Source organism: Tenebrio molitor, chromosome 8 (assembly GCF_963966145.1).
Source record: "Tenebrio molitor chromosome 8, icTenMoli1.1, whole genome shotgun sequence".
NCBI classification, from domain to species: Eukaryota; Metazoa; Arthropoda; class Insecta; order Coleoptera; family Tenebrionidae; genus Tenebrio; species Tenebrio molitor.
Window position 1 is genome coordinate 3,801,900 of NC_091053.1, and position 26,661 is coordinate 3,828,560.

At 35.9% G+C, this 26,661-nt stretch overlaps 1 protein-coding gene across 9 annotated transcripts in view; it reads left to right on the forward strand.

Annotated features, from left to right (window-relative positions):
- unc-13 overlaps window positions 1–26,661 on the forward strand; it is a 307,874-nt gene that overhangs the window by 104,211 nt on the left and 177,002 nt on the right. For all 9 annotated transcript variants that reach the window (XM_069056452.1, XM_069056444.1, XM_069056445.1 and 6 more), the window contains exons 2-4: window positions 3,338–3,367; window positions 9,100–9,202; window positions 16,883–17,000. In XM_069056452.1, coding sequence (XP_068912553.1) covers window positions 9,179–9,202; window positions 16,883–17,000 — 142 coding nt within the window. In that variant the 5' untranslated portion in view covers window positions 3,338–3,367; window positions 9,100–9,178. The remainder of the gene's footprint in view (window positions 1–3,337; window positions 3,368–9,099; window positions 9,203–16,882; window positions 17,001–26,661) is intronic.

Consider the following 26,661-nt stretch of genomic DNA (forward strand, 5'->3'; position numbering starts at 1 on the left):
TTTAGTTTGTTGCAAAAGAAAAAATAAAGGAGTGTGTTGTTAAAAGATCTATCGCTCGATTCATTAGGGAAGAAAATTGAATCTGAATTATGCAAAACTGTTGGATGGATGACGCGATGGGAGTCTGATTGAATGTTAGCAGTGGCGTATACTGGATATAGGGTAGAGGCAAGTCTTTTCATGCCTCCGCAAATATGTGTTGAGGTTTCAATAGCTCTATTCTTGCCATTCAAAGCCAAATTAAACTGAGGCGAGGACACGTTTACACGAGCTGTTACAGGCCGATACTATTGTAAATTTACACCTATTTAGAACGTTAGACAAAAAATCTAATTTATCAGAATTTCGATTAAAACGGGAGGGTTTAGAAAGGAAAAATGTAGTTAATGTGGTGTCAGACGTAGTACAATGTTATTAAGTGAACAATGACGAATGTTGTACCAAGAAGTAATTGCACAATTGTTGAATTTGAAGTTTGAAAATAGTTTATTTATTTCAACACGTTTACAAATTATTAAAATCAGTAAAACGTGTGCTTGATATTGAGTATGCAAAGTTGATCTGTCTCGGTAAAATATCCAGATCGTAATGAGAAAAGTTGGTGTAAAGTCTGAGCATCTGAATTTTATAATTCTAACTCGTAGAAATTTAAATTAAAACATCCATCACGCATTTAGTTTAATTTGTTTTATCACGAGCGACATCACCTTTCCATTATAATTTTTTTGTATCTACTATTCTAAATTTCGGAACAATGCTCATTGTCGGCGATATGTTCATTTATCATTTTATTAAACAAAACATTCACAATATCCAACAATGACAAATCACAATGATTATTTATTCAGTTATCTAATTTAAGCCGAACTATTTATGACTTCGATTTATGTGGTTGTCGCGCTGGTGAGTATTACTGTCCAAGCACTAATTTCATTGCGTCACAGCGTTGCACCAAAACGTATATTATATCGTAACGAGTGTATAATGGCTATTACCCACTCGCATGATTAACGCACTCGCTTGTGGTTCGTGGCGAGCCATTACACGCGAGTAGAATTAGACACTTTTTCTACGACGTACACATTTTATTATTTTCACTATCAGAATTCATTACTTTATAATAAAAAAAATGATAACAAAGAATCTCTTTTTAATCCGTTAACAAAAATTCGATTTTTTTTATTTCTTTAAGTAAACCAGAGTTACGTACATCCTGCTTCATTATGATTAATAAACAACAGCACCTTCATTGTGAATGCACTTTCTTACAAGCGAAATAATTTAACACGGATAACATAACGGCCTTTAATTAAGCTTTAGATAATAGATGAGTCGCTTTGTTGTTATTAAGTTTTAAGGTATGGGGGCGTTGTTATCGCTTTATAAGAGCCATATCACGTTCCCCTGAAGCTTTCGGATTAACACGAAAGCATGTTTATAATAAAGAGTCGTTTGACGGTACATAATATCAAACTTAAACCAACCTCGATTTGTTTTTGCGACAAGAGCTTCCGACACATTTTCACCGAAATTTCAAGGAACATAAGCGCGGTTGAACGCCAAACAAATTATTCCATTTGATTATAAAAGAACATATAAAATAAATCGCCGTCATTTGTTAATAATGGGATTAGTTCGTTGTAATCCAGAATTCCGACACAAAGCGCGAAGGGATTATTCGAGTCAATCGTTATCGCTTCGTTATCTCATCGATCGGTGATTACTTTCTCTTCAACATTATTTCAAAATTGGAAAATTGTTGGGGGCCAATTTTCGGGGCGATGACTTCGTCGCAAATGAGAATTTCGTGTTGGTAAAAAAAATTAAAAAAACGATATGGATCTGGGACGAAAAACTATCGGGAAAATTTATTAAGCGTACGTGCTAATTGATATGTCTGGTTATATTTATTATGGCGAGGGTTATAGCGTTTTATATATTTTCCTCGAGTCATGGGGTGGCCTCGTAAATTTCTAGATTATTACTGTGTTTATCTCATTCATCTCTCATTTATTACAGCACCTGATTATGCGTAATGTATTTTATATAAACTAAACGAGTCGAGTGTTTCTGTGTTTAAGCTAACGTACAAAGTTATCAAAAAGTGTACTGGTTTTATTGATCTGAGATTAAATTGTTCTCTACCGTTCAAAGAATCTGAAGTGATTAATGAATAAATAGTGTATTATTCAACGAGCGCGTAATGGTGGCTTATACTCAGGAGGCGAAGTGCGAGTGAGTGATTGCCATCACACGCGAGTTAAATACAACACTTTTTCCACGAAGCACAAATTTCATCACTTTTACTATCAGAATTAATTTATTACATCATTTTAGTAAAAAATATTATATAAATAACAAGATTGATCACAATCGTGGACAAATGAGTCGTGACTCACGATGCATAGCATTACTTGACAGTAAACGCATATACAATGAATGTGTTAGTTAATTCTAGTATAAAAATATGTAGCCATTAAATCACCAATTAAGTGAACGTCTAGTAACTGTGAAAATATTTTTACTTTTACTGTTCCCTAAAAAACTGTCATATCCTTTATATTATAGCCGAATGTTTCACCTTGTAATGGTGGTATAAATATAAATCTTACACTAATGGCCGGAATATTATTGGAAAGCCTCATTAAAAGTTAATCTATAATTTCTTTACGACACTAGTGCAGTAGCTAATTTTAGAAAGACATACTTTCTTCTTTCCAAACTAAATAAATACGTATTTATAAGCTCAGCTAAGTGAGCGACAATAGTAGTTATTGATCTTTCCTTTTATAACAGTTATTAAATGAGGACCATAAATATACCTAACATAGCTTTATATTAATAAGATAATAATAGTACTCGATATGTCTATTTTTATTATAAATAACAGAGAGACAGTTTGATTATTATAAAAGCTTATTGATCGTTATCATCTGGAAATGTCTTTGTTATCCGGTTTTTATGTACGAAGGGCGCAGCGAACTCGGGAAAAAATGTTAAGAGACGAGATACCATTCTCTCTTCGGCGAAATCCGAAAACCTCCCACCCGAAAATATCCTTTAATGTAATTTGTCGCATTTGCATTGGGGTTCCAACCCCAATCCACTTCTGTGTGCCCACGTGAGGTATCTAAATTCTTCGGCCGACATTCGGAACCAACCCGCGAAAACAAAACGACCCCATCTTCGGTTAAAATTCGATTCCACGAGACCGCATTTTTTCTGGCGAACAAATTTCAATCGTACCGGCAGAATTCAGTCCGTCGGAAATGTGTCCTCGTATGAATTTCGCCCCGAGAAATTGAGCTTTACTAATTGTGATTTTCTTCTGTTCCAGTGAAAAAGGCTCGTTACGTTGGAGCACAAGGTGAGTATATTTTTATTCCGTCCCTCGAGTACGTTTTGTTCTTGCGTCGTGATCAACGACGGCACGCCGAGCTGCTACATAAAAAAATAATCAGGAGGGAGGCGAGTAAATTGTGCAGGAAAAAAGCGCACCGAATGCAAATGACTTGTTTGTAGCCGAGCAACGAATCCCGTCAGATTAATCGCCGACGTAACACGGCATTTGTGGGGTTGCGGTGTCACACGTGGAAACAATTTTAATATCAAATTGGACGGGATTCGAAGAGGAGCAGTTCTGATTGGATTTTCGGTGTCGAACGAATTGGTTCTGATGGAGACGAACCGCCGGCTGACGAGGGCGGAGGCGGCACGCGACCGCCGCCAAGTCGTCTGCGGTGAACGGTGACGGACGTGCGTGCCGCCTCGTGAAAAATGCAACACGATTAGAATCCACCGTACGGCTGTGCAACGTGTAAAACAAAAGTCGACTCGACGATTGATTCGTACGAACAAAAATATATTTTACTTTTCATTCATGGTTAAGTTTACGTACGTAGGTGTTTTCTTTGTGTTTATAATTGGGAAGATTTCGTTCGGCTCGGAGATGGAATTTTTGTACTGTCGCCATTTTTTTTTTTCGACGATTTTGAGGATTTACGAATGTAATTGCGAGTTAAATGGTTCATTTTATAAATGTCGCATCTGATTTCTAAATCACAGAGTCAACAGATCCATTTTCACGAGGCTGACAGTGCACGGCAGAAAATTAAATAATCAACTCTGACAAGGTGGGTTAGGTTATGGTCAATTCTGACGGCGGCGGCGTCATGCAAATCGACGTAATTTCCACGGAACAAACTGAAAAAGAATCGGCAATAGGTAATTTACTTTTTTACCAGACTTTCAGCGCTACCTAAGAATTGCACAACAAAAATGAAGTAACAACTTTGGCCGGGACGAACGAAATTTTAATATCTCGCGTAGGTATCCAAATGATCAATAAGAAAACAAATCAAGAGTGCTTCCTCATCTTTTGTTTTATCGAAACCTTTGTCTTAGATTGACTCGTACCCAAAACTATACTTCCTTAAGCACAGTCGTCTTATTGGTTGCCTATCACCCCGTTTTGAAAGTAATATTCTGTAATAAAAATGCTTTCTCTGCAATGGTACAATCCATTTTACCACTTATTCTGGGATAATTGTTGCTTACAATTACAGTAAACGTCTGTAAACTTTGCCGTACTTAATCGAAAAGTTGTTTCCAAGGTTACCAGCAACAAAACATTGACGTTTCTTTGACATTTCAGCCAAAAATCTGCTTACCAGTGGCGTCGCGTTTGTCAATAAAACTGGTAAATTACCCATTCTTACGAATGTAGAATGTTGCTCTCGTTTATTTTATAAATTTTTTCCATTGTCAGATAATAATAATAAAATGCACAATAGTAATTTCAGCGTCTAATGTTCCAAATTCACACAATATAACACAGACATATAATACAAAAATTAATAAATATTTAGAACTCTCCGTTGCTATGAGAAATCTTTGGTGTTTAGAAAAAATTTCGATTTTACCATTTATAATTTCAGCAACAGGAATAGTACCCCAATCTCTTTTTAAAAGTTTAAAAATTTTGGACTTAGAGAACACATTGGTGGTTGAAATTCAAAAAGGTATATTATTATACTCATGTCACATCGTGAGGAAATTCCTTAACATTGACACAGAACATAAAACACAAAAAAGTCAAAATGCGGAGGCGAGACGCCGGTAATTATGTTGATAAGCACTGCACTATTACTTGATAGTATTATCCGTAATAGTGTATGTACTCCGGCAAAATTGCCGTGCCGCCGGGTGGAGGTGGGATACGAAAAATTTCAGCGTCTAAAATTCATTAGGTATGATTTATTATAAAGTGGCGTTTGAGACCACAAATTGTCTACGCCCATGCATTGAACGCTTATTTGCATAGAATTCCGCCACGACATGACCGATAATAATTTGCAACGCCTGTTCTGATTTGTTTTCTTTCTGGTCGCTTTGTATATGTCGCTGAAGAGCTAAAGTTGTCAAGGTGTTTGTAACATGTTGAAACATTCTTAGATTTAAATTTTTCTGCATTTTTTCAAAAAAAAAAAAATGTATGTTAATGCGAATAGCAGCGATTAATCTTTTTTTTTCAATTGTGAAATCAGAAATTTTGCATTTCTCGATGGACTGCTGATATTTCTACAGTAAGTGGTGCGTTTGAAACAGACCATTAAGAAGAGGTTATTCTTGTCTAGAAATTTAGAAGAACCTTTCTTCTAACAGATTCATTAAAAAAATGGATTTCTAAAACCCTATCTGGAAATTTCCAAAATCAACTAATTTGTGGCACAAAAAAAACTTTAAATCGGTTTTTCTCGAAATCATGTTTCATTGAAATGGCTGCCATAATATCTTATTAGGTACTTATTGGGTTTAATTTCCACAATGCTCTAATTCAGTTTTTTTTTTTTTGAGATGAGCACAACTGCCGAAATCACGGCAGCCATTTTCTCACACAAAATGAAATTTAACTTCACGTTACAAAACATTTAAATCGACATTCGCACTCTTGTACTAAAAACTTATTAATCACCGTTTTCGCTCGCTGATAATTTGTTATCGCTCGAATCAACTAAGTGACTTCTCGGGAATCACTTCTTCTTCGTATCTTGATGCGGTCCTGCCTGGAACATTCTAGGTAGGCATTGCAATTACAATATACAGGGTGTTTCAAAATTGGCGAAATCCGAATTTAGAGCGTGGTAGGGAAGGACCCAGTCGAGCTCGTAAATAATTAAAAAATCGCTCTTCCTGAAGAAGATATAAGCACTTTAATTTTGTTCAATTCATAGCAGCTTGCATATGCACATTAACAAAATACTATTCTAGCTACGTTGCCGTTTCATTTTTTAGAAAAATTAGAAAAATTTTAGATTTTTTTTATTCCAAAGTAAACTGTCAGGCATTGTTGTCAAAATGAAACTAAAGCGAACTTTATACCAATATTTTGTCTATAGCAACAATTGTTTGCTTCTATTATGGTATTCATGACATTTGTTATACATTGGACGTAAAGTGGAATAATTTAGCGAAGATGCCATTCTTCTACTAATAGTGAAAAAACCGGTATGGCAATTTTTGCCCATTTTTGAAGTATGACTCCAAATTTTATTGTCAAGAGCCTTTTGAGACCGGAATTTGCCACTGGTTAAAATATTTATAAAACTATAGGAATCACCCTGTATATCGGGTGTTCATTTAATTTTATCCTCGATTGTGAACGCACCACTATGTAGAGTAAAAACACAAACAACGCAAAAAGTGAGATTATATTTAAACGGCTGGTCCGTGGTGCATTCACAATCGACTCTTGAACGCCTACTTTGAGAGTAAATTTAAATGAACACCCGATAGTTTCTATTTCTATTCTAGACGAAAATACCCCCTTAATTAGAATTTATAATGTAATGAAGAAAAACGAAAATTGAATTTCCGTGCCTCTGTTTCTCTGTCTATGACGATTTCAAACTTTCTGGCATCTTCTGAAACGTTCCGTTTTGCTTTTTAAAATCTTCGATAATGTTGCGAGTAGTTTTCGAATTTTGCGGAATATGTACTGAGAAAGGTGCCGGTATAGTGTGGAATGTGTTGAAATGCTTGGCAGTTTAGAGGAGAGTTCTGGAATACTCTGGAATTATACATTCCAGAGCGACAGCCATCCCTCGAGGGGCAACAACCGAATTGCAAAGAGGTCAAGAGCGATCAGGTGTACCTAATTCGCAACATTGGGGAGTAAAAGAAAGTTGTACGAAGTAATTCGACGCTGCGATGTGTACCCATTATTCTAGTTAAAAAATGTTAATCCTCCAAAGAAACCACACTTTCTGTTGTATTGTTGGCAGAGAGCAGAGAGAGTTGTCTCTTGTCTGGAAAGTTGCTGCAGCTCGCGTGCAAAGTCCTCAACGAGCTAAATGATAATAATAACACATCAATGTCCCAATGGTATGGCACACACCACTTGGATGGCCACGTCACGTTACAGAACTCCAGGTTCTACCACTCTGTCTCATTAACGCTAATTAAATCAAAAGTTTTGACTAAGACTTGGACCAATGACAAAGTTTGTTCGTATTGTATAAAATTGCAATCGAGTGCTTATCTGCCAACATGTCCCTCGTGTGACACTTCTCGCTTTTCTATCGATTGTAATTGTAATTTTGACACCTTCTACCACCTACAAGAAACTTCTTTGAACTGTCTCTTTCATTTTGATTAGTCACGTAACTTTGAAAGCTGAGAACACAACACTAATAGGACAATTACACCCGTACGAATCAAATTACGGCTCAACTTTTGTCTATCCCACTCAAATTTATTCACATTTGTGAATTGTCAGAAGAAATCTGACCGGGACTCGTTAGTTTCCATCGGCAATTCCCGCCCAATAAGCGAAATCTCTCCTCGACGGGGATTTTTTGGCCGTCTGGCTCATTTCATTATGCAAATATCTATTGAAATTAATTCGAAATGATGACGTAATTGGAGAAATACGAAATAACCTCACCGTAACAGCAATAATTACGATATTACTCCTGGAATTGGAGTTTTCTCGTCGCCACTTAATCCGCCAACTTTGTATCGGATTTTCTCGTCTCTTGCAATAATCTGGCATAAATTTATCTTTCGGCATCCGTCTTTTTTACTTCTCTCCTCCGACGATTTTCCGTGCAATAAAGGAATTTTTCATGGCCTTTTCCGGAGGGTCGACCCACACTTTATCGCCGCATCCTTTGCACTTTTAATAATGATCCGGTGAAATATGCACACGCGACGTCCCACAAATACGCATAATTCGGTATCGTAATGGCGGCTCGCCGGAAATTGACTTCTGTACAAGGGGTGTTTATCTAAATCTGGATCGGAGTGCGGAGAACGCCACGATGCCGATTATTTCTGGCGCTTTATGACAGCCACCGTGAAGCTTTTGTGATAAATCCTAAATGAATATTTCTAGATTGCTAACTCGACTTGTGGCACTGATCGATGTGTTCCGAAACGAGGATTGCGCAACAAGATGGAGTTGTTTCGCACAAACGTCATCGGTTAAATGTTGACCTTTAATCCGAGGAGTTGGGGTCGTCGAAGCGCAGGGAGAGGAAATTTCGAAACCCCTCCCGAATGTTTTGTTGAGGTCTTGCGAATTTGCGTTTTGTCGAAAAATAAAAATACAAATTACGGATAATTTGGTTTTTTTGGTAGACCGCCGGAGCGGCTTCCTCATTTCTCCAAATTAGTCGAATAATGAACGAAACGAGGCTCAGATTGCGCTCAACGACATTCATTTACGGTCCCTTGGATTTTTATTGGTAACGTGTTCTCCCCTTAATAACGTTGTCATAAAACTGCAAGAATAAATCCGGTCGCAAACAGGTCATTACTAACCGCGGCGCACCTCCAAACAACGCAATAATTTCCACCGCTTGAAACTTTGGAAAAGACAACAGGAGAAGTGGCTTTAATATATGATCATCCTCTTATTTGCCTGCCTCCTGCTTCCTTCTAGGTCAAATTTGCGACGCCTTCCAGTCTAGACTATTATCTCTCGTTCCATGACCCACATAAGCTCTTGGACATTTTTTCCACTCAGAACCGAATTGGTTTTTGGGAAAAAAATGTACGCCGCACGAGCCCCTCTAATTTGTTTTTATTCCTTTACAGCGTCTCAGTTCAACACTTACGTTACCCTGAAGCTGCAAAACGTCAAATCGACCACAGTGACCGTCAAAGGAGCGACACCATGCTGGAAACAAGACTTTCTCTTGTAAGTTTCAATCTTTTAAGACGCGGCGGTCGAGCTTTGGCACGATCGAGATGCAAATGTCAAAGCGATGAAGAGATTCGGGTTGGGTTTGTAAGCTCATGGTGCAAACTTGAAACGAATCTAGTTTATTAATGTTCGAGTCAAAAAGTAGTGAATTATGACGACTAAAAATGTTGATGTGTAAATTGTTATGTATTCAAAATATTTGCTTAAATTCTTAAAAACATATAACTTGTTTAGAGAATAAGTCACCTTGTCCTGGATGTATGTGTAAAACTCCAGATTTTTCAGGATTTCCTCATGAGGGATTGGGTAGTTTACGAAATATAGTGATTTATGAACGGATAGATTACATTTACGATAGTTGTCAGATTTTTATTCTTCTTGTAAAAGTAAAACAATCACTCAATTTACAAATCACTGAATCTAAGAAAAACATTTGTCTTAAACTCGCATTGTTCATATGGTTAATTTTTATCCTCTTGTCTCCTTTCACCGTGGCAATCTTTCTTCCCGTTTTGTTTGAGATCTGTTGAATATCATGTTCTTGTCGTCTCAAGTCTTGTAAGGGAATTTTTCTCCAATTCGGCAATAATTACGTCTCTGACGTCTCTTCTTTCTTGCTAGGAACAATATTTCATAACAAATATTTCGATATTTTTCTTTCCTCGAGCACTTTGTGGCTACAAGCTTGAACAAAATCGTTCTGGGAATCTGACGACAGACAGTAGGTTTGTAACAATTTTCCTTCGTCTCTCATTTCGTACAACATTTTTTGTGGAAGGCAACGTTTTTATGAATTGAAAGTTTATTCTGTGAGATTTTTTTCATTTTTTAATCATCGAGTGGTGAAATTCTGATTCGCTCACGTGTGGCCAATCAGAGATCACTTTCAGCATCGACTTGTCAAACTGGCAGGTTTGTAACGGTCATCCACGAACTTGCTCAAAAATCAAATGGAAATTGTTGTCACCTGACTGATCCAATAAAGATTTTTGGGGAAATCCGAAATTAATTTTTCTCCAACTCGCACATACAAGAATCCTATTTTTTCATTTTAACTGGAAAGAATTGAACAAGGTTGTGTCATGTCAGTCAGATATGAAGAATAATTTAATTTAGAAAAGCTTGTTTTGCATAACCGGGAAAATTCTGTCCAGTGATGCATTTTAAGAAGCACATTTCGGAAATCAGTTGTCCGCCGAAAAATGCCTCACGATTTTTAGGTGGTTTTGTTTTCAGAAGTTATAACTTAATTTTCACTCATAAAAATGAACTATATTTTCACTGTAGCAAAGAGTGGTTTGGAAGGTTTCTTGTTTTTCCAAGACGGATGATGCACCAGAAGACGAACTCGGTTTTCCACTAATTCAATAATGTTCTAAAACCTTTCTTCTTCTCTTTCGATCTTCTGATCCCTTCTTATCTTAATGTTTGGAATGATGTAAAATTCGTCTTCATGAACAAATATTTATTATCAATTCATAACCCACACGAACTAGATTTAGTTCCTTAATTAACGAGAATGAAAAGGTTGTACGTACAAAGAATTACTTTGGAATGGAAAACTATACGAAAAGAATTGACTTTGAAGTAATTTTTTTGACAAGAGCATTAGGGTGGTAAGTTTCACTTACAGATTGTGTCAACAACAATGGTAAGTAGCTAGTAACAACACGATTGTGCAAAAAAGTATGTGACATTTTGACTTGTAAATTCTCATTTTGGTTCTCATTAAAAATGCTAAACATTCAAATTGTGATGGAAAATTTTGAAACAGTTTTGACTCGCGAAATCTGAAACCGACTTTTTTGTCTTCCTGAAATATTAAAAAGTGACAAATTTTTGGTAAAAAACAACCATTTTTTTGTACGTTATCAATTTTAAGTAGATTTTGATAATGGTGACAAATTTTATTTTTTATTATCGTCAGTTTCCTTCAGTGATAGTAATAGTTATTTTTATATTAAGTGCGCGAAGAGAGTGTTTTTTGTGTATAAGCCTTTGAATGCACAAAAACATCTTCGCGCACGAAATATAAACAATATTTTTTCTATAATTGATGCAAAAAATTGAAATTAAAAATTCAAATTTTTGAAGAAACTCTGAAGTTTCAATGCAGTGACCATGTTGCTAGGTAACTAATAAAAAACAGTGCGTGAAATGAAAAACAGAAATAGTCGTATGCGTGAAATTGCATTTCACACACTGTTTTGTATGGTTTCTATGGTTTCGATCTTACTAACAATGCAAAAAAAATACACGTCACAAAATGACCCACTTCAGGCACAGATAACTATGCGTGAATTTCAATTTTTTGAATCAATTATAGAAAAAATTAATTTTAAAAAGTGTCCTGCATTTATTATATCCATCAACTTTATGTTTTACATTTTGCATTTTTAAACTGTATCGCTTCACGAACTTTGTACATATTTTAAATCAGGTGACTGCGTTGGCCAGCGTATTTTCAGGTACGAAAGCAGTTGTTAATTTCCATTAACACAACAATAACAGTCGTTGGCGCCGTTTTATTCATTCATCTTCATAATAATTTTTCCCATCAAAATTCAATTCGTTTTCCGATGTGTAGTTATTGGATGGAAAATGTGTTTTAAAAATGCATGAATACATTTACTAAAGCAAACATTACAAATGTAATTTATGATTGTGTATAAATAATTCACCTGCTTTGTGTGGATACATTTACATGAGTAAACAGTTTGAATTGTGTCGGATGATTTTACTGTTTCTTCGTTTTGCTTGCACCTCATAATAGTAATTATACGCCAAGGTAGAGAAGACATTTTTTTAAGCCGAGGTAGTTTATTCCCCGAGAAGCGAGGCTTAAAATTGTCTTCTCTAGCGTGGTGTATATATTATTTTTTTCACTACTAGATCCGTTAAAACCCTTTCTAATAATAATTATTAATTAAATTTGTTTGTCCGATGCGACGATCCGAGTTCTCATTTTTCAACGGTTGCTATGAAAATTGAAAATCGTCTGTCTACGTTAACCAATAAAATCAAAGAAAATCTTTCGTTGCTAGGTGACGGCTGTTCATTATTGACTACTGGTTAATAATAAAAAGTTATTAACCTAGGGAGAGAAATTCTACTTCTGGGGTCGATTCAAGTCTCAATAATGACGCCTTCTAAGACTAGTAGTGAAAAAAATGTTATAAACTTCCTTTTACAACACGATCGCTGGAAAATGCAAACGTTCATCGTCATTATACAAAAAAAAAAAAAACTAACGCAATGTTTAACCATTTCACTCAATACCACCTACCTCCAGACTCCGATAACGATAACCACATAGTACTTAGTAGGAAACGATATTTGGAACGACTTAAGTAGGTTTTTATATAGTATTCTCAATTTGGTTGTAGGTCGTAAAATTTTATGGTACTTTAAGTTAAAGATGTTTGGGGGGCTTATAAGTCCTAGTTTACCACTAGTGGAGTAACGATAGACAAAAATACGGCGTTATTTCGGAACCGGTAGCAAGAGTTCCGATTGTAATAATTTTTTTTTTTAACCTTTATAGGTTAAAAATTGACGCTCATAGTGGGAAATACCCTCACCGGCACAAAGAGCGACTCATTATGATTTCTTTAATAAATAATCTTGAAATTATTTTTGTGCTTATTTTTTTTTTATAATAGTTAAATTCGGATATTTTCAAAGATCGGGAGTGCTATGGTCAACATGGCAACCGAATTGTTTTGTTTAAATAAATTATTGAAAAGTTTGCGCTACTTCCATGTTGTGTTTTTGTCGGTTGTTTTACGTGTTAAAATTTTTAATTTGACAATACGAGATACTAATTCAAAATACTGTTCAAATTTTGACAATTTTTTATAACATAAATTTTTTTTCTAAAAAATAACTTTTATCATTTTTCATTAAAATCTTATTTCCTGTGTTTAATGTTTTGTTTGTCGGATATTCTTTGGCAAAGAATAACTTAAATAGCACCTACCAATACAACACGATACCAAAAAAAAATTCTAAGAGAATGAATTACTTAAAATTCAAACTGAGTAGAACTCTTCAAACGATCATTGTGACGGGTATTGGTAAAAAATATACAAGAGATGCTGAAAGTAAAAATTTATTAAGAGTGTATTATAAAAATTAAATATTTTCCCCCGTTTCATCCTCTTCTATGTCATTTTCATCTAAAATTGTTGATGGTGGGCAATTACAGTGGCCTACTTTTGAACACGTTGTTTTTCAGGAATGGAAAAACAAAATAATCAAGGCAAGTTGTTGGTAGAGTTGGGAGTAAAAAAACGGACATCAAAATTGTGACATTTTCAAAAATTCAATATAACCCATTCTTTATTGTCAATGTGAGAGTTTATGACAACTGGAACATTTGAAGAATTTATCAGACGTACCTACTACCCCGTCAAAAATAAATTACTCCCTATATTTCGAACTTTTAGAGAAATAACGTTTTTCATGTTGTGTAACTAGAATTTTCAGAAGTAATTTTGAATGCCTAAGGTTGGTTACTATGAATTGAGGGATTAAGTTCAATTAAATATGCCGACAGAAACCAAAATTGATTGTGAAACGAAAAATCATCTATCACTTAGCGAGGCATTAGTCATTAATTTGCAACTGTGACAAGGAATTAGCCACAGCCTTACATTTTTGAGATACCTTTTGTCTGCCACCAGAAACCACATAGCCCCCAACCTAACCAAATTTATGGCAACCTAGTATCGAATATCCCTAAATCCTAGAGAGTAATTTATTTTTGACACGATTGTAGCACAATTATTAACTAAACTGTTACGATCAGTCTAAATAAGTTTAAATGTAGGAAGGGCGGTTTCACACTTATGACTGTTATGTCAAAATACTGTAACTGTAAGTGCCTTGAAAGTCCTGAAACTTTTGTTGAAATTCCTCGAAAACTAGAGGTGTTGAATAGGACGATTCGCCGTTTCTGAAGTAACACTGCACAATGAAAATTTTTTGTTCCGAAATGAACATATTGCAATAGCAAATTTTAATAGTCAATAATTAATAATGACAGTTCTCCATTGTAATGACATCTGATGACATTTGAATTACATTTTCACGTGTTGCCAACCGAAGCGTATTAATCACGGACCTCTGTTTTTTTTATTTTTGATCACATGGTATTACTAAACACTTTTTTGTCAAAAATCATCAAAAATAATTATATATTTTCTTCAAAAAGTGCTAACTATGCGACTCTAGAAGACAAACTGAACGTGTTTCTATCTGAGCCGGTCAACACCGGGCTACCGAATATCTACCTATTGTTCTTCTTTTTCCACATACAATTCATTCCAAACAAGTTTCAATATGACAATATACTCTTCCCAAAGTCATTCTATATTGTTCTCTAGTATTTTTCTTGCGAAAATAACGATTTCTAACTGGAAAATTTCAGTTCTTATAAATAAACAATAAATTAATGAAATAAACAATGAGCGGCAATTTTTAACCTATAAAGGTTTTAATATGTTCTATTTATAACACATTAAAAAAATTTCGTTCAAATCCGACCTCTTGCTACCGGTTCCGAAATAAAAACCTAACGTTACTCCACTACACTAGCAGGTAATATTTTAAGCAGGCTTGTATTGTACGGCAAATAGCACGCGCCACTTCCCAGCCTTTTTAAACACAACAATTGTGCCCGTTAATCGCTCATAATATACAACAAAATTTTACGACCTACAACCAAATTGAGAATACTATAACATACTAATACTTTTACGAGGGTTGAAACGGTTGGGACAGCCCATTGTTGTCGGCCGTCATAAATTACTCAAACTATTGAAGGTTCAGAAATGGGCCGTATTTAAACATTTCTTACTGCGGTCCAGATTTGATAACTTTCCATACAATTGATTTTGGAGTTTCAGTCACTCCTGAAGTTTTTTTTCAAGGGCTGTGGTTCACCATCGGTTTTTAATTTGGTCTCTATGCTCAAAATAAACTTTTTCGCTTCATACGACAAAATTTTTTAATTGAGGGTAATTAGTAGTACTAGGTAGATACCGGAAAATCCATTTTTTTCACTACTAGTAATAAAGTCTAGCGTTATCGGTTGTCACAGAACACTGAGAAATTTCGTTTTTCTACGTTGGCTCAGTGACAGGTAAATAATTTTTCATTATTAACCAGTGGTGAATAATGGAACAACCGTCACCTAGCAACGAAAGATTGTCGTGATTTCATTGGTTAACGTAGATGATTTTCATACCAACTGTCAACAAATGACAACTCGGACCCGTCGCATTCGACAAAATAATTTGATTAATAATTATTATCAGAAAGGGTTTTAACGTATCTAGTAGTGAAAAAAATAGTATATAAACCACGGTGGAGAAGTCCCTTATAGCCTTCGCGCCTTACAACCCTCGGCGTGCCTCGGGCTCTAATCTTGGCGCTCTGGCTATAATAATGAACTTCTCCACCTTGGTATATAATATATTATTTTATCGAAAGAGTCAAAATTCCTGGTACACATAAAATTTCTAGTACGAACCATCAAGCTACAAACGTTTGCCGAAGCGACCGAAATCATGTACTATTTTATAATGAGTTCCAAATATCGTTTCCTAACTACTACTACCATGAGATCGAAAAAAAAAATTAGCTTTGACCAAAAAATTTCTGTTGACAATTCGTTAAGATTTCAATTATCAGATGTCAGTCTTAAAAGTTAGGTTAATGATTTTGAGAACATCATAAGAGAGCATTGAAACCTTGATTTTCATAAAGGAGTGAATTATGTGTGACCTGTCGGTTGTAAAAGAATTTCGTCACGTAGTGCAATGAAACGATGAGCACGTCGCTTGTTTACAAATCGAAACTAGCGATCAAGAGAGGTTATTTTTTGGGACTCTCTAATCTCTATTGTCTCTTTCTGAAGTCTACGCCGTAAATGACTTCAATACGATCGAATTTTGTAAATATAAATTTGATCCATGACATCAAAGAACAAAGATTGTTTCCAGGACGAAGATTATCTTTATTACTAACTAACTCGAACATTGTACAAAAGGGTCATACATGAGGAGCTTCAATCGTATTCTTTACAAAAACTCGAGTAAATGTTCGAAATGTCTGCCTTCAGCTTCCAAAGATAATGTTACTCTTCGCTTCATGTTTTCAAATGACCTTCGCAAAGTTGGAATATCAATTAAATTGCAGTTATCAGTAATTACTTGCATTCATTCGGGAATTGTACCAGGCCTGTTTTTGAACACGTTGTTTTTCAGGTACGGAAAAATAAAATAATCAAGGCAAGTTGTTGGTAAGTGCCTTGAAAGTCCGGAAACTTTTGTTGAAATTCCTCAAAAACTCAAGGTGTCGAATAGGACCATTCGCCGTTCTCAAGTTATTCTCCATTTCTGAAGTAATACTGCACAATGAAAATGTTTTGCTCTAAAGTGAACATATTGTAATAGCAAATTTTAATAGACAATAATTAGTAATGACAGTTACTATTGTAAATGACGTCTGGTGACATTTGAATTAAATTTTTACGTGTTGCCAACTGAAGCGTATTAATCACGGCCCTCTCGATCTTTTTTATTTTCTCTTGCTCTAACAGCATTTTGAGGTACAAGCTACAGAAGGACTCGTCGTGAATTTTTAATTGCAATCGAGATCTGTTTTCAGCGAAACAAACGACTTGAACACTGGACTGTTGATCGAGGTGTGGAGCAAAGGGATGATCTGGGACCGCGCCATGGGCTACCACTGGATACCGCTCCAAACCGTGCAGTATTCGAACGAGGTTGGTAATCCCCTTATTTCGTTTTTCACTTATAATCAGACGGTATGACGACGTTGACGTGATTACGTTCGGTTTAAACATAATCCCTCGTGTTCATTTACGGTCGTCTTCCCGCCGAGTCCTGGCAGATTTTATCGCAAATTAATCGGTTTGCCTAACGTCACGAGTCCAGAAAAATCGTCCTTCACATCGAATCGCCCGGACAAGTGTAAGTGACGTCCAAATGGCACCCTCGCCTCCAAAACACCAATTATTCAAGTCCGCACAAAAACTACTACCGCATCCTGCGATGAGCATTCGTTTCGTCGGAAACGCCGTCAATTTTAAATTTTCAAAAGTCCAGGTCACCCTCGTGCCGTCTGTTGCGTCGCCCGGTCGTGCCGATAACGCTTTCGTAATTTTCTTTTCTCCTGCCGGATGAATTATAGAAGCGTAAAAACATTCGGGCGATGTGTACAACGTATCGGGTCGATCTTTGCTCGATTTCAGTCGGATGTGAGAGTTGCGTGTGGCGAAAACACGCTGTAACGTGAGACTCCTTGATGAAAAGAACATCGACCGCTGCACTAATTGCTTCCTTCTACAGGACAAAAAAAGTTTCAGCTCGCGGCAATCATCAGTCATCTGTGACAATATAATTTCTGGACGATTTGGAGGGCGAGGGCGAAACGTGTGTCGGTTGCGTCTGAAGGGTGGACTGTCGGTAATGAATATCCGGGAACGGTTTAAATATATTATCTCGAAAGAGAATCAGGATCGAATCGTCACCGAAAGCGAAACTGAGAAGAAAGCCATCGCGGATGATTACGATAAAGAATCTTAATCAAGAATGGACGATATTTTCGGGGAAATTGGAGTTTACGTAGACGTTTTGAGTCCACTAAAACACTGTTGAAATTTCTTTCGTTTTTGAGAATCTATCACCGGGTGATTTATTATTGCGAAATTGGTGAAATAGGTTAATGGCCAGGTTTCCATTACCAAACTCACGAACTCGTAGTTCGATAAGGATGGCTTTATTGGGCTCTACCACAAGATAAACAGCCCTACGATGAAATATAACATGACGGAGCTTCGTTTACATGAAAGTACACAAATTCCGGGACCGATTGCGATGTCTTTTGTTGCAGTCAGTGACGGCTGATCAGTTATCGAACAAAATAAAAACGGGATAAAAATTATTTTAGGCTATTCCAAAATATATTCAAGACGAGCGACATTTTTTGTACAATAATAAGACATGCTAGTCGAAAAAAAGCCCTCTTCTCTTTCTACCAAATTTCACAATAAGCGTCTGGGCCAAAATGCATTCACGTTGTTTTGGCATAATGGGAGGCCATGGAAATTTTGTATTTAATTTGGTAGTAGAGCTGTCTGTTGAATTAGGCTATGTTTTTCTAAATTTGAGGTTATAAATAGTGTCCATGTCTAGTACATTGTTGTCAGTTTTAGCAATTTGCAATAGAAGAATAATCAGACATCGCGGGAAATTCAGGAACATGTCAGGCACTTTAGTGACAGAAATCACACAGTGTGTCCAACGTTAAAAAAATTAATCATGGCCTCCCATTATGCCAAAACAACGTGAACGGTGTAGTTGTTGAGAATCGAGAAATCCCATGTATTTTCTTATGAAGGTTCGTTTTGCAATTCAAAGTTATTCGGTTGAATGTGGTGACTCTTGGTGACATTCTCAGTATATCAATTGTTTGTACCAGTTGACCGTTTACTGAGAGATGTACAGTGGCCGGCCAAAAAAGTTAGCCATCATTTAAATGTCAGTGTCATTAAAGCATTAATTCCACATTTGGATTTTGATGTGCAGAAAAGCGATGGCTAGTTTTTATTGCCGGCCATTGTACATACAATCAACTGCATGACCTTGAATTGCAAATCGAACCGCCATAAGATCGGATTTTGCATTTGAACTGCCATAACTCGTCCACTAATCTCCATGGATTTTTCACGGTTTTTGCAACAACATCTCAGTTATTCTTTTAAGATTATAAATTAGAAATATTCCTTTTATTAAACTTGTAGATTCTAGTAGTTGTTAGATTTATGAATCGTAACATCAAATACGGTATTTGCTCAGCACTTGTACTTTCTCGACGTTAATTCCTTTAATCTTTAATCCTCATCAAATAGTCTGGTGGACTAAATTGACGAACATTTTTTGTCCTTTTACTCTCACGAGCCGCCACTGATTGCAACGGCGACACCGAGTTTTCCTTTTTCGAAATTCCACTGGATCGATCCGAAAAGGAATTTTTTCGCGCGGCACCTGGCACTAAGTCGCTCCTTTCGTCGTCTTCCTCCTGCAGGACGAATTTCTCTCGGAATCAATATTCAGGACATTACTCCTGGCGGAGATTCCCTACGTATTCAGGAGTCGTCCGACATCAGCCGGAGCAGGTTGCGCTGTTGCAGGTCATTTTCCTTGTTTTAACCCCCTGATTTGGACGATTTGTCAATTTATGTTAGTGACCGTAAAATGTTACGATTGAACGCTCGCAATGAATACGTTCACGCATTGCCGGCGAATATGTAACGGGAGATAGGCAACCCAAAATACACGTCCTGCATAATTTATACCAGATGTATTTCTCGGGTTGCTTGCTTTACTATTGACGTTTTGCGAACTGGAATTTCGATGAGCTGCTCCCGCTCCGACCAAATAAAAGAAAAAAAATATATCCACGGACGCGTTTCATTATTTATTTTTATTTAGAACCGAAGCAGGATTTGTTAGTGTCGTTGTTTGCTCTAAGATCACGATTCAGTCGTCCTGTAATTTTTTTTCTTGAAGCCATGTTCACTACATTAATATGACGTGGATGCAAATGTGTAGTCGTCGAAACTTGTATTTAACAAAATCCAGTAATGTGAAGCAAACAATGGGAATGGCATAACAATAGTGGCGTGCTTCGACTTATCTTCCATTTTCAGTTCGTAGGTGGTTTATCCAGAACATAAAATCCACGTCAGATTTCATATCACTATGTTATAGTTGGTAATGTTAAACAAATTGTAAATTAGCGAGCAGTTTCGCTAGTACTTAGGTTATTTTCGTTCTTTAGTAAGAGTTGCGTCACGTTGTATAGCAGATAGTAATTATAAATGTTAATTGTAATTATACAGTAAGTAAGTTATCATTATGAATATGGCCCAACTTGATTTCAATATTGTTGTGAGATTATTAAATTTAATTAAACTGACGAACTATCAAATTAATAAGTTAACATTGTGGGAGGAAAATAATATCTAGTTGCGTGTTTTTTCGTTATTTACGCAACAAGTGCCATACGGATATTATTATCCCACGCTTGTGAAATTCGCACTATTAGTTGTAGGCCAAGTTTATGTAATCACATAAGTACTATAATAACGTAGTAATGCAATGTAATAACATAATATCCCACGAGTACAAAGCTTTATTTATGACTGTTCGGAATGTTTAAAAATCGGTACATTTTTATGTAAATTATAATTCAATTCAGGTAGGCGCTGGTTCTTTACAAAGTCACAGCAAGGTTTTAGTAACTATGTAATCAGTTATTAATAAAATTTAGATTTATAGAGAGAACGAGTACTTTAGACGAAGATGCCTACAGGCTACAGCATAAAAGTAGCAGCGTTAATCGTTATTTTCATTCTAGTCCTTGAAAAGTCACAAGTCAAACATCGTTTGACCTGTTTAATTTTCTTTAATTTTTTTCCATTAATTACTTTACCACACGGCGTGTGCTAAAATAGTTATTACCACACGACACACATTAAAACCTGTTTCAAATGAACGAGATAAATTATAATTTGACAAATTGTCACCAGTTTTTCCACTGGTTAAAATTAACACACGTTCCGGAAAAATCAAAAGAAAAAATAATTTTCGTTTTCGTCCTTGGTGTTGAAAAAATGTTCCATCACAAGTGCCGAAAAGAATTGTGTTAGGGACTTTGGTAACTTTTGGAAGGTGACGTATTACGTGTCAAAATTAGAAAAGAAATATTTATTCACGAGTCGAAATAATTAATTTGTTGTGGGAGTAAAAAAAAGAATATATTTTTTGATAGTACTGCCATAAATATTGTTTGTCAGATAATAGATCATAAAATTTTAGATTTTTTCTTTATTTTCCTTCTAGAACACATGATGCCCTAAAAGTACGAAATTTTCCACATCAAAAGTTCTGAAAATCATTAAAGTACGACATAATATCAGGTGTTTTTTTAAATTTCACCTCGTATAGTAGAAGTTGAAGAGTCGATTGTGAACGTACCATTCGTGTAAAACGTAAGACTGTACACTGTACACTGCACAATCGACTCTTCAACGCCTACTATGAGGTGAAATTAAAAAAAAAAACACCCGATATATCTTTATAATAATTTACAATAAATGTTGCAATTCAATTGTATTTTTTATAGGGAAACCTGGGCATGAACTATCGGGTGTTCATTAAAATTCCCCGTCAAAGTTGGCGTTGAAAAGTCGATTGTGAACGTACAGCTCGTCAGTCTGTAGATTAAAAACACAAACAACGCAAAAATTGAGGTTAGATTTAAACAGCTGATTCGTGATCTGTAACCCGTGGTGCGTTCACAATCGACTCTTCAGCACCTACTTTAGGATAAATTTAAATGAACACCCGATATTAATACAGAAGCATGCAACGGTTATCTCAAACATCTGTTTTTCTTAATTTCATGTGGATGTGTGTGTTAGTTTCTTAGAAGGAGGCATTTTCCTGCCTTATTTAATTCACGTGAAACGGTCACAATTTCCTTCCTTTAAATTGTACCTTTGCGCGATCGAATTTGATCTGATAATTGTTGAAGCGTTGACGATGATTTAATTTTTACGTTTTCTTTAACAATCCCGGGGCGAATCTTTTTAAGCCAAACTTTCCGACTCACCATTGGCAAAATCTTAATGTAAATGCAGGTAGGTAATCTCATTTGCAACCTTATTTATTATTATCAGTCCCTTTGCAACATTTTCACTCGAAGCCGTCCCAGACGGTTTATTGAATTCGTACCGGTCTAGTGATAGAACAGAAAAATAGTAAAATGTCTTGAAAACCTCTAATGAGACTCGTGAAAATCGAAATGAACCGACGTTTCGTGTTTCTCAGCGCTTATCGTTTTAATACTAACACTTTTATTAGAACCTGCATCAAGCTCATTATGGACTTTATGGCCATTTTACCCTTTTTACCTTCCAGAAATTCCCATAAGCTTAAAAAGAATTCGATGTTTCCGTAATAGAGATGTCATAATCGTGTGCTGTATGAAAAAATATGTTTTTTTCTGGCAGCAAAGTGTTACTAAAGACTTTTCCAAGTAACAACGATCCCTCGTTTGGAAGATGCGTAATTAGAAAAGTCGACCTTTAACCTTTCGCATGATTTTCAATTAAAATAAATGTCTTTGATCGTCGCGTCCAGTCCGTCGTGCATTTAAAATTTAATCCGGGGAAAAACAAAGCGCCAGCTCCACTTGACCGCTTTCGTCCTCGAAGGTGGAGAAAAAATTACAAAATAGTCGACGACGGTTGGAAACGGGAGGAGAAAAATTGACACCGTGAGGAGCTTTGAACGGAAAGCGCTTCCGTCTTTAAGGCCGGATTTTCCCCAGACTAAATCCTCATATTCATCTCGAGAAGCTCATTTTTCCGAGCTTTCCCGCGTTTACGTTGATCGTGTTATGAATATTTTCGAAATGAATTAAGCTCATTGCTCGATTTGCCCAACGGGATCGGTGGAAAGTGAAAATATCAGAGGGTGGGAATTTTTATTTTTCCTCGTCGGCCGAGTCGTCCCCGCTTTCTTTTAAATCTTCAATAATTACCGTCTCTGCCGGCGAAAATCACGGAAGGAATTTAGAATTCTGACCGAAACGAATTCATTTCTTTGGGAGTGTTCGTCAGGGGAGTTGAAATGTACGAAAGAGACGCGGATTCGGTTTCTGCTTTGTGATACTCCCACGGCGAAATTCGAGGCGAACCCGCGTAAATTCGTTATCCATCAGGAGACTAGTGAAATATTAATTTCTTTAATTGTCATGGTTTCATCAGTAATTAAAGTAAAATGGGTTGTTTAAATGACACTCAGCACGGCTTAGTCGTGAAATATTTATCCAACCTTAAAGAAACATCGCAGCGTGGTAATTTCGCCCGGCACCTCCACCATTTGCGAGTTATTGTTGAAAACATTTCAATTCAATTTTAAATCAATTTATTTTTATTTGAGGTTGTATCAGTGCCTGCGGTTAAAAAAAAACGAAAATTGGTTTTTATGTGCCGGTTTTATTATCGAATGTCTTTGATTGATTGCCGAAAGGTATGAATTTTTTGTAAATTTGGATTTTTATCGATACCTACACAAAATTTAATTAACAATATGTATTTGGTAATTTGTTTTGAATTATGTTTAAAACAACCGTTGTTTTCAGAACAGTGTTTAAATGTTCACTTCGTTAAAATAATTGGGTTTCAGTCTGTACTGATGTATTTTATTTTATTTTCTGTGCTAGTAAAAAATATACTCACTAACGACTATATCGTTTTACCGAGTAGTGTTTGTTGTTTGCTCTCAGAGACAGATAAACAAAAGAAGACAGTTTCGTTTGTACAACAGAAATAACTTTCTCTGTTTACTTGGATTTCTTGAAAAAGAGAAATCATTAACGACACGTTTTCAGCTTTTTAAATCGGTCGTAAATATAGCATGTCAAGTAACAAATTATACAGGCTATTATAGATGATTGTCGTAGTTGGCGTTGAAAACCCACACAAATTTTGGATGTGCCGCCAGCCTCGCAAGCAAACTAGTAGACAGATGTCCACTACCGCCAATAGCGCCACCTATCGGCGATACTAGTCTCACTCACGTTATGAGGCTTGCGGCACATTCAACTACGTACTGCGTACCCTGTATTGCGAATGGCATCAAGCCCAAATTAACCATTAGAAAAGTAGTGACCGTGGAATTTTTAAACTCCTGTTGTATTATTGAAAACAGTAATTTATAAGTTATTTGTATCACACTGCCAGAAACGGCACTTTTGCGAGTGTGAGTAAGATTTGTGGGCCGAGGCGATAGCCGAGGCTTCCAAATGCGAGAATTCACAAGACCGTTTCTGGACGCGTGACGCACAAAAATTTTTGTGCCGACTTGCACTTACTTTAATAATTGGTATTAGGGACTTTTTTTTTGTGTTGGCAACACTTAAACATTTTTGTGCAGTTCTTTGTATTATGTTATTTGTTTGGTATATTACCAGGATTAATCTTTCTGTTGCCATCGCAGGAACCTAAAAAGTAAACATACACATTTTTTATAAATCAAATGCTAAAATAAACAGCTTGTATTAGTTATGTTATAACTATCGTTTTACTTAAATATTGCTTCTTTGTAATTTGTACGTTGTCAGTAGAAAAACATTTTTAACAAGCCATGCACAAAATTGACATTGCCACTTGACAACATCCTGATAACAAATGCCAGCCGAAACCGATAACAACTCAAAATCCCTACTTTTTGCCGGACTAGGCCGGCAAGACATGTGTTTCTGGATGGTTTCGAGATCTACAAACTACCAAATTCCGGCCGGAGGCACGAAAACAAAATTGTCTTCGCTCATTTTTAATTCGTTAATAAACAATTGATATTTTAATTTTCCAAGCAATACGACATTTGTTGGTAACTACGACAAAATTCCCCAAATTTGAAAATTGTTAATTTTCACTTAACAATGGCTTAAAAGTTCCAAATTTAAAAAAAAAATGGGTACGATATCTCTTTTATAAGGCATTTTGCAGCAGTTACTCCTGCATTGCACTCCTCGCAAGCTCGTTGTGCCCTAACTCGTGTGTGCTACAAAATGCTTCTCACAAGACTCTTATCTTAATTATACTATTACGATATGAGTATCGTAACGTGCCATTTTATTACTGGAGATTAGAAAATTATAAGTACGAAAAATTCACTAGTGCGGTAAAATGTCATTTTGTCATACTAGTACAATAAAATACGTTATTATAAATGATATAAAATTTGACATTATGAATCATTGATAGTAGATAAATACATACGTATCTACACTTTTATTGGGGAACCTATACAGGGTGGTCCCGATATAACCTGCCAGAAGAAATCCAGTAATAGGTGACGATGAGTAGAACTCATACACAAAAAATGTTTCTAATAAAAGTCTTTTCGTTTTCGAGATAAAAATAATTGAAAATTTGGTCAAAATTTGCTGTACGCTAATGAGTTAATCGGTTTTAAAAAGGTAATTCTGGTTACTTGGCTGCAATTTCTTTAGCAACGGTAGCTGTAACACCTATGACATTTGTCAAGTTTAATTTTAAATTTGCGAATCCTTCAAAAAGTTATGTAATTCACAAAACAAGAATACGCCGATTTGCATTTACTCTATGGCGAAATACGTGGTAATTCAAGACCGGCAAGGCGACCATACGGCGAACGTTTTCTTGAAGGAGTCCTTCCGTCCCGTTGTACTTTTGTGGAGCATTTATGTGAGGTTGGTTCTGACTGATTCCAATACGATGGCGTCCCCGATCCCCCATTTAACTCCTCTGGATTTTAATTTTTGGGGCCACACGAAAGATTTGGTATACGAAGTTGAAATAAATCCAAAAGGCCAACTCCAGAAACGCGTAACAGACGCCGCGAACCACATTCGTAAAAACCCAGAAATGCTGAATTCTGTTTATGAAAATTGGTACCGGCGTACTCAAATGTGCTTAAATGCCAACGGAAGGCACACAGAACATTTATTATAAAATCATTTTTCTAGTCTAGTTTACCTTTCATTAGTTAGTAGATATTCTCAGTTAGAGTTGAAAGTACGAATATGTAAAGTGTAAATAAATTTATTCAATACATTATTTTGGCTATTTAACCACAATTAAGACGATACTCTTATTACACAGTTCTTCCACAATTTTGCACACACTACCTCTACATTTATTTACACATTGAAGAACACCACTTTATTTATTACTCATTCATCTCAGTCTACAAAATCAGCTTTTGCACCTAAATAAGCTGGTGAATTAACGCACACAGTGTACAGCGTTTTTAATAAATGTCATTAATTTGATTTAGTTTGTCAGATTTGAGATTTGTCATAAACGATTCAGGTACCTATGTTGCTTAGATACTGTCATCCTTACAAACACCAACAATTAATTCCTGCGTAGGTACGTATTTTTGTCGTCAGCAGCGTCGAATGGGTGTGGATAGGGGTTAATTTGTCCCCATCGTTTTGGACCTAATGAAAAGGGGTTTTTTGGAGTTGTTAGATCCTTCTAATGACCCAGAATTTTTTTGGCAGCTTATATCGGGACCACCCTGTATTTATTTTTAAAATTTGTTGAAGAGCAAAAGTAGCAATTATAAATTTTCGATCCAATGCACCTCTAATTAATTTAATTTAGTTCCAAAAACTCATCTTGTAATTGTCTGTATTTTATTTGTAGATCCCATTCAAATTAATTTCTTTTTTTTTTTGTTAAACTGGAAAGATGTTTATAAAGCATGTCCCGAAAATGGCTCACTCACTACTTCCTACTTTATCGAGGATGTTTAAATGTACATGAAAAAAATATAGAAACAATTTTTCAGACAAAAAAA